The sequence below is a fragment of the Lepidochelys kempii genome, chromosome 16, assembly GCF_965140285.1.
Source record: "Lepidochelys kempii isolate rLepKem1 chromosome 16, rLepKem1.hap1, whole genome shotgun sequence".
NCBI lineage: Eukaryota > Metazoa > Chordata > Testudines > Cheloniidae > Lepidochelys > Lepidochelys kempii.
This window is the reverse complement of record NC_136395.1, coordinates 17,757,043-17,770,324: the sequence shown is the minus strand read 5'-3', so window position 1 is coordinate 17,770,324 and position 13,282 is coordinate 17,757,043. Positions and strand designations below refer to the sequence as shown.

Genomic DNA, 13,282 nt, shown 5'->3' with positions numbered 1-13,282 from the left:
CTGAGTCTCCAAACAGAGTGACTGGGACACACCCACAAGGGGCTGCGCAAGAGGGGATACGGGAAATGCCCCAGCAGAAGCAATGGCTCATTCAGGCTTGTCTCCAGCCCTGGCTAGTACCAGATGCTTCAAAATGCCATAAAATAAAATAACCCATTCCCCCCCCCCCCCCACGGCACTGCACGAGGCAGGAAGCTTCTCCCTGTCTCCCGCTCGTGACCAGCTTACGAGAAGTAGTGATTTGAGAGCCCTAAAATGCTACCTGAGCCCGTATAATTGCAGGGGATATTGCTAGCTCCTCTGAGTTTTCTTCAGCTTATTTGCCTCCAAAATGTCCTTCAGCAACAAGATACACAGGCTGACAATTGCTACTGCGCCCAGGAGTCAGTTTAAGTATTCCCCGCTCACAGCTGGCCAGGTGGCAGCACTGCTGAAAAGGATCTGGGCTCCGAGTGGATCACACATTGAAATGAGGCAACGATGTGGTGCAACTGTGAAAAAAAACTAAGCTCATTCTGGGGTATATCAAGAGGAGTGTCAAGTGTAAGGCACGGGAGGTAATTGTCCCACTCTACTCAGCACTGGCGAGGCCTCCACTGGAGTACGGGGTCCAATTCCAGGCCCCCGCTGTAGGAAGGATGTGGACAATTGGAGCGATTCCAAAGGAGAGCAACACAAACGATAAAAAGTTTTTAAAACCTGACCTATGAAGAAAGGTTACAAAAACTGGGCGCGCTTAGTCTTGAGAAACGAAGACTGAGCGGGGGGCCTGGTCACAGACATCAAGTGCCTTAAGGGTTGTTATGAAAAAGACGGGGATCAATAGTTCTTGCAGGCCGCTGCAGGTAGGACAAAAGTAACTGGCTTAATCTGCAGCGAGGGAGATTTAAGTTAGAAAGTTTTTCCTAATATCTAACCATAAAGGTAGGTTTACTTGGTCCTGCCTCAGTGCAGGTCCCTTCCAGCCCTACACATCTAGGATCCTAGGATGCTTTTCAGAATCCCTTTGCTTCTCTGTGGACCCTGGAGGTCTGATACCCCATCTGACTCTCCCAGGCTACATCATCACCTGGAGAACTCCAACATGCATCCAGCTTGGAAGCACAGAAGTTTTATAATGGTAACTATGGAGGAGCAGCCTCCAACCCACTCTGTCTCCAGGCCTCTTCTTGCCGTACGTTGCATGAACACTTTCCACAGAGGCTCTAACCTGGCCAACGACAAGTGGTGACAGTGTACGCAGGTTTAGAGACTTGTGGATTTTAGCAAGGAGGCAGGGCAGGGGGTGTACCCCATTTGTGCAATGTTTCCCCTGTTGCAATTCACCATCAGGGGTTTGTTAGGGCTATGGAGGACAAGCAACTCCTAGCTGAAAGGAAAATGGAAACTGACCAGCCCTATGAGAAAGCTCCAGCTCATTTTCCATAGGAAATAAAGTGACATCCCTCATTTGGTTTATATGAGCCGCTTCTCTCGCTGAGCTGCACCCGTCCTGTGGTCTCTGTCTGCCTCTAGCGGGGAATCTCTGCATGTAACCTCCTGCTCTGTGGGTCAGTCAGCTAGCTACACCTGACTACTGCCTTTCAATGCAGATTGCTAGCCCCCTCTAGTGCTAAATGCTGGCCAAAAAACTTTCTGATCTGGTATCAACATCTCTGCCCCCTCTCTACAGAACAATCCAGCCAAGGGGAACCAGCTCCATGGCTCTGAGATCACCCAGCAATCCGTGTTTGCAGACGGATGAGAGAGAGAGATTGTTTTTTTAAAACGCCTTCCCCCTGGATCCGAACCAGGGTACCCAGGTTCCTCAGGCTTCTCCTACTGCTGAGGACTGACAGATCAGCCACAGCCCTGACTGAAGCCAGGGGCTTTGCGACACAGAGCTCAATGGGACAGCAAACCCATGCACAATAAAAAATAATGCTTAGCACCTTTCATCAGGCAATCTCAGAGTGCAGTACAATGGATGTCAGTGTCATTAACCCCATTTTACAGTTGGGGAAACTGAGGCACAGAGCGGGAAGTGACTTGCCCACAGCTACACAGCAGATCAGTGGCAGAGCCAGGAACAGGTCTCCTGGGTCCCAGTCCTGTGATCTGTCCACTAGGCCACTCTTTGGGTCAAAACAAACCTTTGGGCTCCCTACTAACCCACTACTGGAGTTCCCCAAGAACGCAACTGTGCTCTCACACCTGTAGAGCGCAGAGCGTGCGTTAATCCTCCATTTCTGAGCCTCACCCCAGCACCACAGGTTCCTTGACCAGCAGGGGGAGGGGGATGAGCAGTTCTCCCCCTCCCCCTCTGGCCCAGCACGCCACACTCAGCACCAAAACCGGGGATTGCTTCCCCAGGGGGCCTCCCACAGCCACAACGGCCCCAGTGCTGCAGCTGCAACAACACCGCTCATTTCCCTCCCCCATCACCACCACCCTTTAAAATAAAACTCCCCCTGATCCAGGATTTGTGCTGTCAGTTGTCTGGCGGGGCCCAGGGAGCCAGGATTCTTCACCCCCTTCCATGCAAACACAAGTTTTTTAAGTTTCTAACCAGAGCTGGGGGAAAATCAGAATTGCCATCCCGGTGGAAAGCCTGTTATTTCCAGGGTTGTTTTAGACCTAAAGGAGGATGAAAGGTTGAAATATCAACAAAGGGATGAAATTGCCATGAGGCACCATGGCACCTCGGGCAGCCACAGATTGAGCTGACTCAAAACATGTCAGTTCCATTCAATAAGCCAGGACATTTGATCCGTTTTTTGTTGTTGTTTTTTTAAAGGAAAGTTCCCCAGCCAGTGCTAACTCTAACGGAAGTTGCAGGAGAGCTTCCAGCCAAGAGCCCGAAAGCAGGGACTTGCTCTGTGATAGTCAGCAAATCATATTTATGTGCCTCAGTTTCCCCATCTATAAAGTGGTGGGGGTGGGGGAACTCCTATCTACCAGCCTCGCATTCCTAGGCACCCAAAGCCCAGCCCCGCTGCCAGGCAATGGCCTGCCCTTCCTTTACCTTCCCAGTGGCTCCGTGGGAAACAAACTGGGCTCCCTCCTTCTGGGCAATTTCCACCTGCTTCCGTGCGATGCAAGGCCTAGCCAGCGAGGTGCCCAGGAGATACCTGTCCTCATACAGGGCATTGGCTTGAACCGCCAGCCAGATGAACTCCTCCACGAACTCCCTGCTGACATCTTCAATGTAAACCTGCACAAGAAAGAGAGAGCCCCAAGCAATGAGGGTAGCCCAGGGCTCCTGCTGGGATAGGGTGCTGCTGGGGGGTGAAGATCCATTTATTCAATAGATGAAACATCCCCTAGGGGCTGGAACCCTGCTCCAACCACCTGTGTTTGAGGTCTTCCATAAACTGTACCTATAGATCTGACTAACTTCCCAGAGACAAAGGGCCAAATCTATCCCCGGAGAAGCGTTATGGATTTCAGTGGAGGATGAAACCAGCCCAGTGTCACCAATGACTCATATAAGCATCTCCCCTTTTCCAGGTGCGGGTGAAAGGTTCTGGATCAACAACTGTAGAAACCACAGCCCCTTTTCTAGTCCTAGAACAGATACATCATGGCAGTAGCACATGGCTCCCTGGGCTACCTCCCTCCGCTGGGAGATGGTCCGAGACCACCAAACAGGTGGGAATGACTCTAAGTCTTGGTCTGGATGTGAACCAGTGACACAGACAGAAAGGCTTTGTAGCTGGTCAACCATCCCTTGAACCCACCAGCCCTGAAATGACTGCTCCTCGTTTGTAAGGACACGAAGAAAGGTTTGAGAGGGAAAATAAACCACAAATGCTGTGGAGGAGCAGAAGAAGAAAAAGAAAAGGGATAGAGGGAAAAGAGGGAAGTGAGAAACGGAGAAGAAATATCGAAATTTGGCTGTAGAGAGGATTATAAAGGATTAAGGAAACAAGAGAGACACATCGAGTTACGGATGTGGCTATGTGTAACGTCTCTTTGCATCTAGGATTTATTGGTGGTTTGGCCATTTATAGAGGGAAATCTCCGAAAACGCTTCTGACCTTGGGCAAAGAGGAGGGAGGACACCCCGCCAACCCCATCCAGAGTCTGGAGATGCCCCCAAAATTCTGAAAAGCCAGCAGATATGCAGCTCTCATCGGCCCAGTGGCAAAGCCCTGTACTTATGGAGCTGAAGCAGCCAGAACTCTGGTCCTAACTCTTCAGGTGTGTGTATAATTTACATAGCACACCTGTCCGTGAGCTGCAGGGATGGCATGATGACAGAACTGAGAACAGAGCTACGCCCGCAAGAGGCAATAGGGTTTGTGTTACCTTTCTGGCTCCCAGAGCTAGCGCCTTCTTTCTCGCCTCTTCAAAGTTCTCATTTTGCCCAATGTTGGCCTGGAAGTAAAAATGAGAAAGAGATTGAGCAGCTTGGCCCCAGCCAGGATGGCAACCCCTAGCCCATCAGCTTGGCCCCACCGGGCTCCTACTGACAAGTCTCAAGTACTCCAAGGCATGAAGGAACACACAGTCATTTGGCTTCTTGCCGTAAGAGGATGGGGGAGGAATCCTCTTAGGGACAGAAGGCTCCAGGCTGTGGCGATTTATCTGAGCCAGAGGTTAGAACACAGATCGACCCAGCCTTTCAAGCTGTGCTTTCCCTGGTCATTCCTAGCAAGCTGTACTGGAGGGGAGACCAGGCCCCCCAGAGGTGCCACAAGATGAGCCCTGGAGGCTGCCCTACTCGGGAGACCCCTAGGTCACCAGGCGCCCAGTGCGGAACATAAGAACAGCCATACTGGGCCAGACCAAAGGTCCATCAGGCCCAGTATCTTGTCCTCTGACAGTGGCCAATGCCAGGTGCCTCAAAGGGAATGAACAGACAGGTTATCATCAAGCGATCCATACCCTGTCACCTAATCCCAGCTTCTGGCAAACAGCAAACAGCCTGGCTAATAGCCATTGATGGACCTATCCTCTATGAATCTATCTAGCTCCCTTTTGAACCCCGTTATAGTATTTGCCTTCACAACACCCTCTGGCAAGGAGTTCCAGAGGTTGACAGTGCGTTGTGTGAAAAAATACTTTCTTCTGTTGTTTTAAACCTGCTACCTCTTAATTTCCTTTGGTGGCCCCTTGTTCTTGTATTATGAGAAGGAGTAAATAACACTTCCTTATTTACTTTCTCTACAACACTCATGATTTTATAAACCTCAATCATATACCCCCTTACTCGCCTCTTTCCCAAGCTGCAAAATCCCAGGCTCATTAATCTCTCCTCATACGGAAGCCGTTCCATACCCCTAATCATTTTTGTTGCCCTTTTCCGAAACTTTTCCAATTCCAATAGATCTTTTTTGAGATGGGATGACCACATCTGCAGGCAGTATTCAAGATGTGGGCGTACCATGGATTTATATAGAGGCAATATGATATTTTCTGTCCTATTATTTATCCCTTTCTTAATGATTCCTAACATTGTTTGCTTTTTTGACTGTCGCTGCACATTGAGTGGATGTTTTCAGAGAACTATCCACAATGACTCCAAGATCTCTTCCTTGAGTGGTAACAGCTCATTTAGACCCCATCATTGTATATGTATTGTTAGGGTTATGTTTTCCATAATCACTAAGCGTCACTAAGACTGTCTGGATTGAGTCGCTTGCATGGCAGGAAAAGCCAACGCACTGTCATGGAGATTTCAGTCCCCTCTGCTAGACCGGTCCCAGCAGGACCATTTACGGCTGCACTATTGAATCTTGCTCATCACCCAGCATTAACAATGCTCATTTCTATTGACACTGACCAACACCCCCAGCCTAGGTGCAGCCACATCACCTCTCTAGCGCCCCTCTGCTCCTGCCCCTCAGCCACCAGGTGTACCCAACAGCAACCCCCAGCCCAGAGTTAGAGTGGCATGGGACCCCCTTGCCTGCTGACTTCGTACCTGTGCCCCTGGCTCGTGGACAGCTGCTCTTTACCTCTCCGGTGCACTAGGGGGAATCTGTTTGTTTGCAGTCACTGTTGTACCCACTCCATAGACTCAGATCCCCTTTTGACAAAGGCCTCGTTCCTGGCCATCTAAGGGAGACAGAGCCCTTGGCTACGTCCCTTCACCTTGGGGACACTGGGAGTCTAGCCATCCACCCCCAGCCGGGCAGAGTCTCTGCTCAGTAAGGCTGGCATGGCAGGTCTCACTCCAACACTGCAAAGCTGATGTCCAGGCTTCTCAGTGGTCCCATTTTATTCAATTGGGAACAATGGCTCGAGAGGGGCCATGTCCCACTTGGCCACCGAATGTGCCAGCTGAGCAGAACCTCCCAGGTCACTGACCCGGGAACGGGAACGTACTAGTCAGTCAATATTTAACCAGCTACGGCAGCAGGGTCACAGCTGCTGCCTTGGCTCCTGCATGCAGAGATTAACGCAATAGGAAGAGCACTGTGTGTTTCCCCATATTATTGGAGCTAGGACCCCACTGCCACCCTCACCCTGCCTCCAGCCCACTAACCCTCTCACGCCCCAGGAGGGGCTATCATTGGGTAGGAAGCAGCGTTTTTCTGTCGGGGAAATTCCAAGATACTGAAATGTTTTCTATTCCACAACGGAATGAAATTTAAAAAAAAAGAAAGAAAGAAAAGAAAACGGAAATTTCCCTGCAAAAACAAAATTTTGAAAACTATTCATTGCAGGTCGACGGAAGCCGTCTGGTCCCATTTCGACTGTTTAAACCTGTGGTTCTCAAACGTTTGTACTGGTGACCCCTTTCACACAGCAAGCCTCTGAGTGTGACCCCCCCTTATAAATTAAAAACACTTCTTTATATATTTGACACCATTATAAATGCTGGATGCAAAGCAGGGTTTGGGGTGCAGGCTGACAGCTCACGACCCCCCGTATAATAACCTTGTGACCCCCTGAGGGGTCCCGACCCCCAGTTTGAGAACCTCTGGTTAAAAAGATGTTTGATTTAAAAAAAAAAGGGAATTTCAGTCTGAAAAATTGTTTCGAAATGAAAAGTCAAAACATTCCATCCCCCAATGGCCAAACCGCTCCACTTCCTTTTTTCCTGAGCAAAATTTCATCAGCATCTTCTAAGGTTTCCATTTTGATGAAAATGGGGTTTTCCACTGAAACAACATTTCAGACCCGCTCTAGCTGGTTCCTGCTCACCACAATCGCCTTGACCCCCTGACACCTGACAGGCCCCAGGCAGGGAAGCGGGGCCCTCTGAATCACATTCATTCCCAGGACACTTTGGACAGAGAAAAGAGCAGAGGGTTGTTTTTTTTAAATAAGATCACGATTCTGTCACTCCAGGAGCCCAAGGCCCTGCAAGCGCGTCACCTCCCGGCTGCTGCGGTTAGACCCAGCACCATCGGGGCAGATGCTCACAGCAGCCCTGGAGCTGGCAAAAATGGCTATTTTCTGACAGCTCCCACCGTTTAGCGGAACACGGAAAACCCCACCCCAGGGGGGCCCAGCCACTGTTTTTTAGAGTCTGTCGTTTTTCTAGAGCCTGCAAGAGATGGGCTAGAGAGTGTCAGGAAAAGATGGGGGGGGGGGCAGCAGAGAGAGGACACATGAGGTAACATGAGCTCCTCACCAGATAAGCGATGACATCATAGCCTTGCTCCTTCAGCCACACCAGGATGCAGGAGGTGTCCAGGCCACCGCTGTAGGCAAGAACCACTGTGCCCTTGGACTGAGACATCGTGTCTGGGGAAAGCAGGGAGACCCATTCATATACTTGCCGCTGTGAGGGACTCACCTGTGCTCCACCGCAGACAAGGCCTCAGCCCCTCAGCCCAGCACAGAAGGGAGCTTGTCTAGTTAACCCTGAGGCCACTGTTGTTATTCCCATTTTACACAGAGGGGAAACGGAGGCACCAAGCAGGGCTGTGACTAACCCCAAGGTAATCCAGCCAGTAAGTAGCAGAGCTGAATCTAGGAACCCAGGAGTCCTGGTTCCATGCGCTGTTCTCTAGGCTGCTCTCTCCCAGAGCTGTGATTCCAATTCTGGGATTTGCCCGCTAATTAAAAACCACAGACTCTTTGACTAGAAACCCTCATTCAGAGCCAGAGCACCACTTTGCCTGGGAAGGGAGACAACAGTATCAGTCAGAGACAGAAACTCTTCAGCCCCCTGCTGGGGTCGCATACAACAGCCTGGTTTATTTCTCAAGTAGGAGGGCAGAGTGAGCCTGCCAGGGGAACAGGAGACATTCATCCAGCAGCAGACAGGGGACCCAGGAGATGAAACATATTTAGATTTTCAAAGAGCTTTCAATGAGTCCTTCAGAAGAGATCTGGGGAATGACTAACCAGCCTGTGAGGAGCAAAGTCCCCTTGCAGATTAAACACTCCTTAAATGGCAGAGACCAATGGGGTGCAGCGAGCTAGAGTCTCTGTGGGCAACAGAAATGTTAATGGAAGGGTATGTGCTGGGAAGAGGGCTCTATAATATAGCCAAACCTCCCATGAACCTAGGTAAGTGCTGCAATGAACCTGGTATGTGCACCACTGCCCCCCACTGGATATAATCAGAACTGTCCACCAGTGTCAAAGGCCTCATACTGCTAGTGGAGATTCTCCCGGAGTTCAAGTGGAGGTTGTCCCTGGTGTTGCCATAAAGCTGAACATGGCAGCACAGTAACACCTGTGAGGTCCCAGGTAGCTGTGGACTTGTTAGCGCTTGGTGCAGACTCACTCCAGTTTAAATACTGCTCTGCGTCCTTTGGCCTTAGCTTGCTGGTTTATGGTGATCAGGTTTTATTCACTTGAAAGTGGCTGCAAAGCAAGTTTCAAACTCCACCAAGGCTGAGATGCACAGAAAGCCAATTTTAAACAAGCCAGCAAGTGAGCCAGCCACATTTCTGAGCAGCTCTCCCCCCCAGCTAGGACCATGCATGCCACTTAAACTAGTACAGCATGGAGTCCAATGACAGGATGTTATAACTAACCTCCCTGAAGGGTGCTCAGCAAGTCACTGAGTTACATAACGTAACCGGGTTTTCATTACCCAGACAGTGGATTAACTTTTGCCCTTTATTTGCTGCCACTTTCTCAAGCCGGGCAAGTTACATAAGTGCCAAAACACATTGCAACTGCACTGCTCCAACACAAAGCAGGATTTACACTGGATGCAGTACGGCATTCAGCTGCACAGGCAAAAACCCCACCCTGCTTCAGTGCAGAAAGCCCATCTCCAGGGAGTTGCACAATGTCATGACCTCCATGGAGGTCAGATGATGCAAATTTCTCTAATGTCCCCAGGGCCTTAGATCCTAGCTGACAGGCTCCGGGGGATGGGGTGGGGGGTTCCTTCACCACTGTTTTTTCTATTCCTAACTAAAGCATTTCTCCTGATCAGTCTGATGGTTGGGTAGCTGCACAGAAGCAGAGAGATCACCGAGAGTCCCACGACTCCACCTAGCTACCTGGTTTACATGAAAATTGCAGCCAGGCACAGAGACCATAAAAGAAACAAGAAATGCAAAAAGCAGCTTGGCCCATTACCTTTCTTTGATGGACGAGCAGAAATCCTTCCTCAAGCAGTCAGCAAATGTCCTGAAAAAGAGGTAAGCAAATGAGACCAATATATCCAGCTGTACATGAAAAGGCCACAAGGAAGAACAATTTAGATGGAATCCTAATCATGACCAGGCAAGCCAGCTGCCTGCTCGGAGACATGGCAGGGCTAAAGCAGATCTGAACATTTTGCATTGGCAGGATGGTACATGACCCTGATCTCACACATGGCAGTCAGGATTGGAGGATCTGCACCACTAGGACAGAATGTTGATCCTGCTTCCCCCAGCAGCCGTCACCCTTCATAACTCCATGCACCCAGCCAAGTGTGAAATGCTGCGGGTAGAGGGCTGGGTGGGGGGAGAAGGACAGGACACATGCCTGTGGTGGCAGCGTAAACAGAATCCACAGAGATATTCCCAAGCATTGTCTGCCTATTACTTACACACCACAATTCCAAAGAGGGAAAGACTCCAAATAGGGAAAGGTTTCAGAGTAGCAGCCGTGTTAGTCTGTATTCGCAAAAAGAAAAGGAGGACTTGTGGCACCTTAGAGACTAACCAATTTATTTGAGCATGAGCTTTCGGGAGCTACAGCTCACTTCATCGGATGCATACTGTGGAAAGTGTAGAAGATCTTTTTATATACACACAAAGCATGAAAAAATACCTCCTCCCACCACACTTTCCTGCTGGTAATAGCTTATCTAAAGTGATCATCAAGTTGGGCCATTGTGAAGAGAGTTGTCACTTTGGATGGGCTATTACCAGCAGGAGAGTGAGTTTGTGTGTGTGGGGGGGTGGAGGGTGAGAAAACCTGGATTTGTGCTGGAAATGGCCCAACTTGATGATCACTTTAGATAAGCTATTACCAGCAGGACAGCGGGGTGGGAGAAGGTATTGTTTCATGGTCTCTGTGTGTATATAATGTCTGCTGCAGTTTCCACAGTATGCATCCAATGAAGTGAGCTGTAGCTCACGAAAGCTCATGCTCAAATAAATTGGTTAGTCTCTAAGGTGCCACAAGTACTCCTTTTCTTTTTCCAAATAGGGAAACTGAGGCAGGGGCTGAGGGGGCAGGGACTTGACCAAGGGGACCTGGGCCTCATTTATACTGGGAAAAAGCACCATGTTAGAAAACTTGCACAATGCTAGCCACCATTTGTCCACACAAAGGACAAGCTGTATTTAAAAACATGCTAGCTTGTCCTAGTAGATCCCAGGATTAACTACCAACCTGCTAACAGGAAGTCCCTAATTCCACAATGACCGGTGTGAAAGTAGAATGAATTATATTGAAATTATAATTCATTAAAGAAATGCTACTTGAAGGGTTTGTTGAAATATAGTTGTCAGGAAGAGAAACATTAAGGAGTGTGAGACAATGGGTCCTCAAACTAATTAACTTAGAGCTCCTACTGAGCTAGGAGATTGGTAAAGGTTAGTATGCAAATAAAATATGTATGTATATTTGTCAGTTTCTGCTTTCTTTTGTCTCTTATGTTAAATTGGCTTTAGCTTAGCTGTATAAATAAGTTATCTTGAGCTTCAGAGAGGGGCTCACATCTGGGTGCATTAGCAAAGTGCTTTGCTAATAAACAGAGTGGTCTGACAAATGATGTGAGTCCTGAATCTGACTTTGACACCGGGCAGCAGGGGGCACGCTGGGTGTGGTGATTGGGATAAACCGTCAGAGTGTGGAAGGGAAGCCAAGTGCTACTTCGGAAAATGGCACTCTTTAGAGGAATGCGTCGACACTTAGAGCTTGGTTTGATTCCCAGCTCAAGGAGACATACTCCCTGCTAGCTGTCAGCGAGCTAGTGCGCTAACATCAGAGTGCAGCCGCGGCGGCGTGAGCAGCGGGACAGGCTAGCTGCCCCCGAGCGTGCACCCATCCGAGCCCCTAGGCACGTACTTGGCCCGTCCCACTGCTCGCTCTGCCACGGCTACATTCTGATTTTAGTGCGCGGAGAGCTAGCACAAGTGCATCTCATTGGGCCGGGAATCACACTCAAGCACAGACATCCCAAGGACTTACTCGTCTGGAGCATGACTGCCATGGAACCCCCTGGTTCTTGCGCGCCTCACCTGAGCTCAGGGGAACGAAAGCCAATGCACACGCATGCTAGCCGACCCTTTCCCAGAGTCTCTTAGCAGCAGAGCTGGTGGAAATGCTCATTAAACAATGTTCATGCTGGTGACAAACCTTCCGCCGATTTCCACAAGGTGACCCGCTACTCTCAAACCTACGTCCTCTGGTGTAAAGTCCAATTCTGCCTTAGCAGACAGTCTGGGTTCAGCCCAAGGCTGCTGACCTCACTGTCAAGTAGTGTGCTGTCGAGGCTTGGTGCTCTGACAGGAACAGGTCAGGCACACAACGGGGCCGGGAACCTGCCACTGCCTGCAGTCCCTGCTGCCAATGCCCGGAATCAGCATTTCATTCATGATTCCCTGCAGTGACTTGGATGAGCGGGGCGTGTGCGCGCTGGTTCAGGCTCAACAGGAAATTGCCCAGCCCTGTCTGAGTGCCTGAAATGTGGACAATCCCAGTGCAGAGTCACTTTCACTTCTGCCTAGAGGCAAGGGGTCAAATGTATTGCTGAGGTAAAGTCGACAGAGCTCCATTAAAGCCCATGGGGCCTTGCCACTCTGTACCCGTAGTGAGTCTGGCTCAGTGCTGTTAGTTTCTAAATAAAAAACAGGCAGATTTAGTAACCAGTACATCCCACATGCCCAGCAATGACTCAGCTTCCCCGAACCTTCCCTTCAGCCCTTCCTGATTTCATCATTAGCCAGCCACTCCCAGAGCGGGTGGGGCAGGCTGGGATTAAGAGGGAAATTTTCAGAAGAACCTAAAACACCAGCTGGTATCTCATGGAGCATTTTCAGAGAAATGTTTTATTTCACAGTAATTCTGGGTGTACCCTCTGTCCCTTTTGATGAGACAGGACGTTTACACCAGGGCAGGAGTTTTGTTTCTTAATGGACTAGGTCAACAATGATGATAATCTCCATGCAGACAATGTTTCTCTGTCATACAATAGCCCCTTGTGTCCTTTGAGTGAATTTAGTGCTGGGAAAAAGTGCCCTGGAGAACACAGCCCTGCCTTTATCCACAGAAAAGGGACGGGACCCAGAACAACCACTGCTAGGAATGACGAGGGAGTTTAGCCTCTGTGGTCCAGTCTTTGCTTTCTGTTCTGAAATTGCCAGTTAGTACCAGCTGTGGTGTTTATGAGGCTGATGAACATATGCTGGCTAGCAGATATATCTCATATTAATAATATGTATTTGCCACACCATAGACACGCATTAAGCACAAATAATACGGCTGTATAGCCTAAATTGGCCTATACCTTGACTATAATCCTGTGCTCTTATGCTAAGTATCCCATAACACCTTGCATTAGCTGAAGTAAGCTTTGGCGTAAGCAGATAGGGAACTTGTCAAAATCAAGACACATTTGTTCTGTCTCTTAGTATAAGCTAGGGAAATACCTTCACAGACCAGTACCTGAAACCTTAGTTTCCGAAACAAAGTTAAGGAAGAAAGAGAACAAGTTAGGGAACTGGGACATATGGGTTGGATTTTTGTGATGTGTAAAGGGATGCATAACTCATTTAAACTATCATATAAATACCACCAGCTGTAATGTGTCACTTTGGGAGCATACCTCCTGCATAAAGTGAATGTAACACTGCCGGGCACTTGTCTTATAAGATCTGACCTGAGACACCCATGCCCCCACAAAGTACACCCCCAAACTCAGTCAACACAGGCCACTAATCAG

At 49.3% G+C, this 13,282-nt stretch overlaps 1 protein-coding gene across 2 annotated transcripts in view; it reads right to left on the bottom strand.

Moving 5' to 3' along the window:
* The window catches only part of ASS1 (argininosuccinate synthase 1), a 78,579-nt gene that overhangs the window by 60,644 nt on the left and 4,653 nt on the right, over window positions 1-13,282 (bottom strand). The window contains exons 2-5 of one of the 2 annotated variants that reach the window (XM_073314646.1): window positions 9,481-9,531; window positions 7,568-7,680; window positions 4,291-4,359; window positions 3,005-3,193 (exon numbers count right to left, since the gene is read on the bottom strand). In XM_073314646.1, coding sequence (XP_073170747.1) covers window positions 3,005-3,193; window positions 4,291-4,359; window positions 7,568-7,675 — 366 coding nt within the window. In that variant the 5' untranslated portion in view covers window positions 7,676-7,680; window positions 9,481-9,531. Of the gene's footprint in view, window positions 1-3,004; window positions 3,194-4,290; window positions 4,360-7,567; window positions 7,681-7,871; window positions 8,246-9,480; window positions 9,532-13,282 lie in introns of those variants that run through there. The other variant, XM_073314648.2, reaches the window with a different exon arrangement.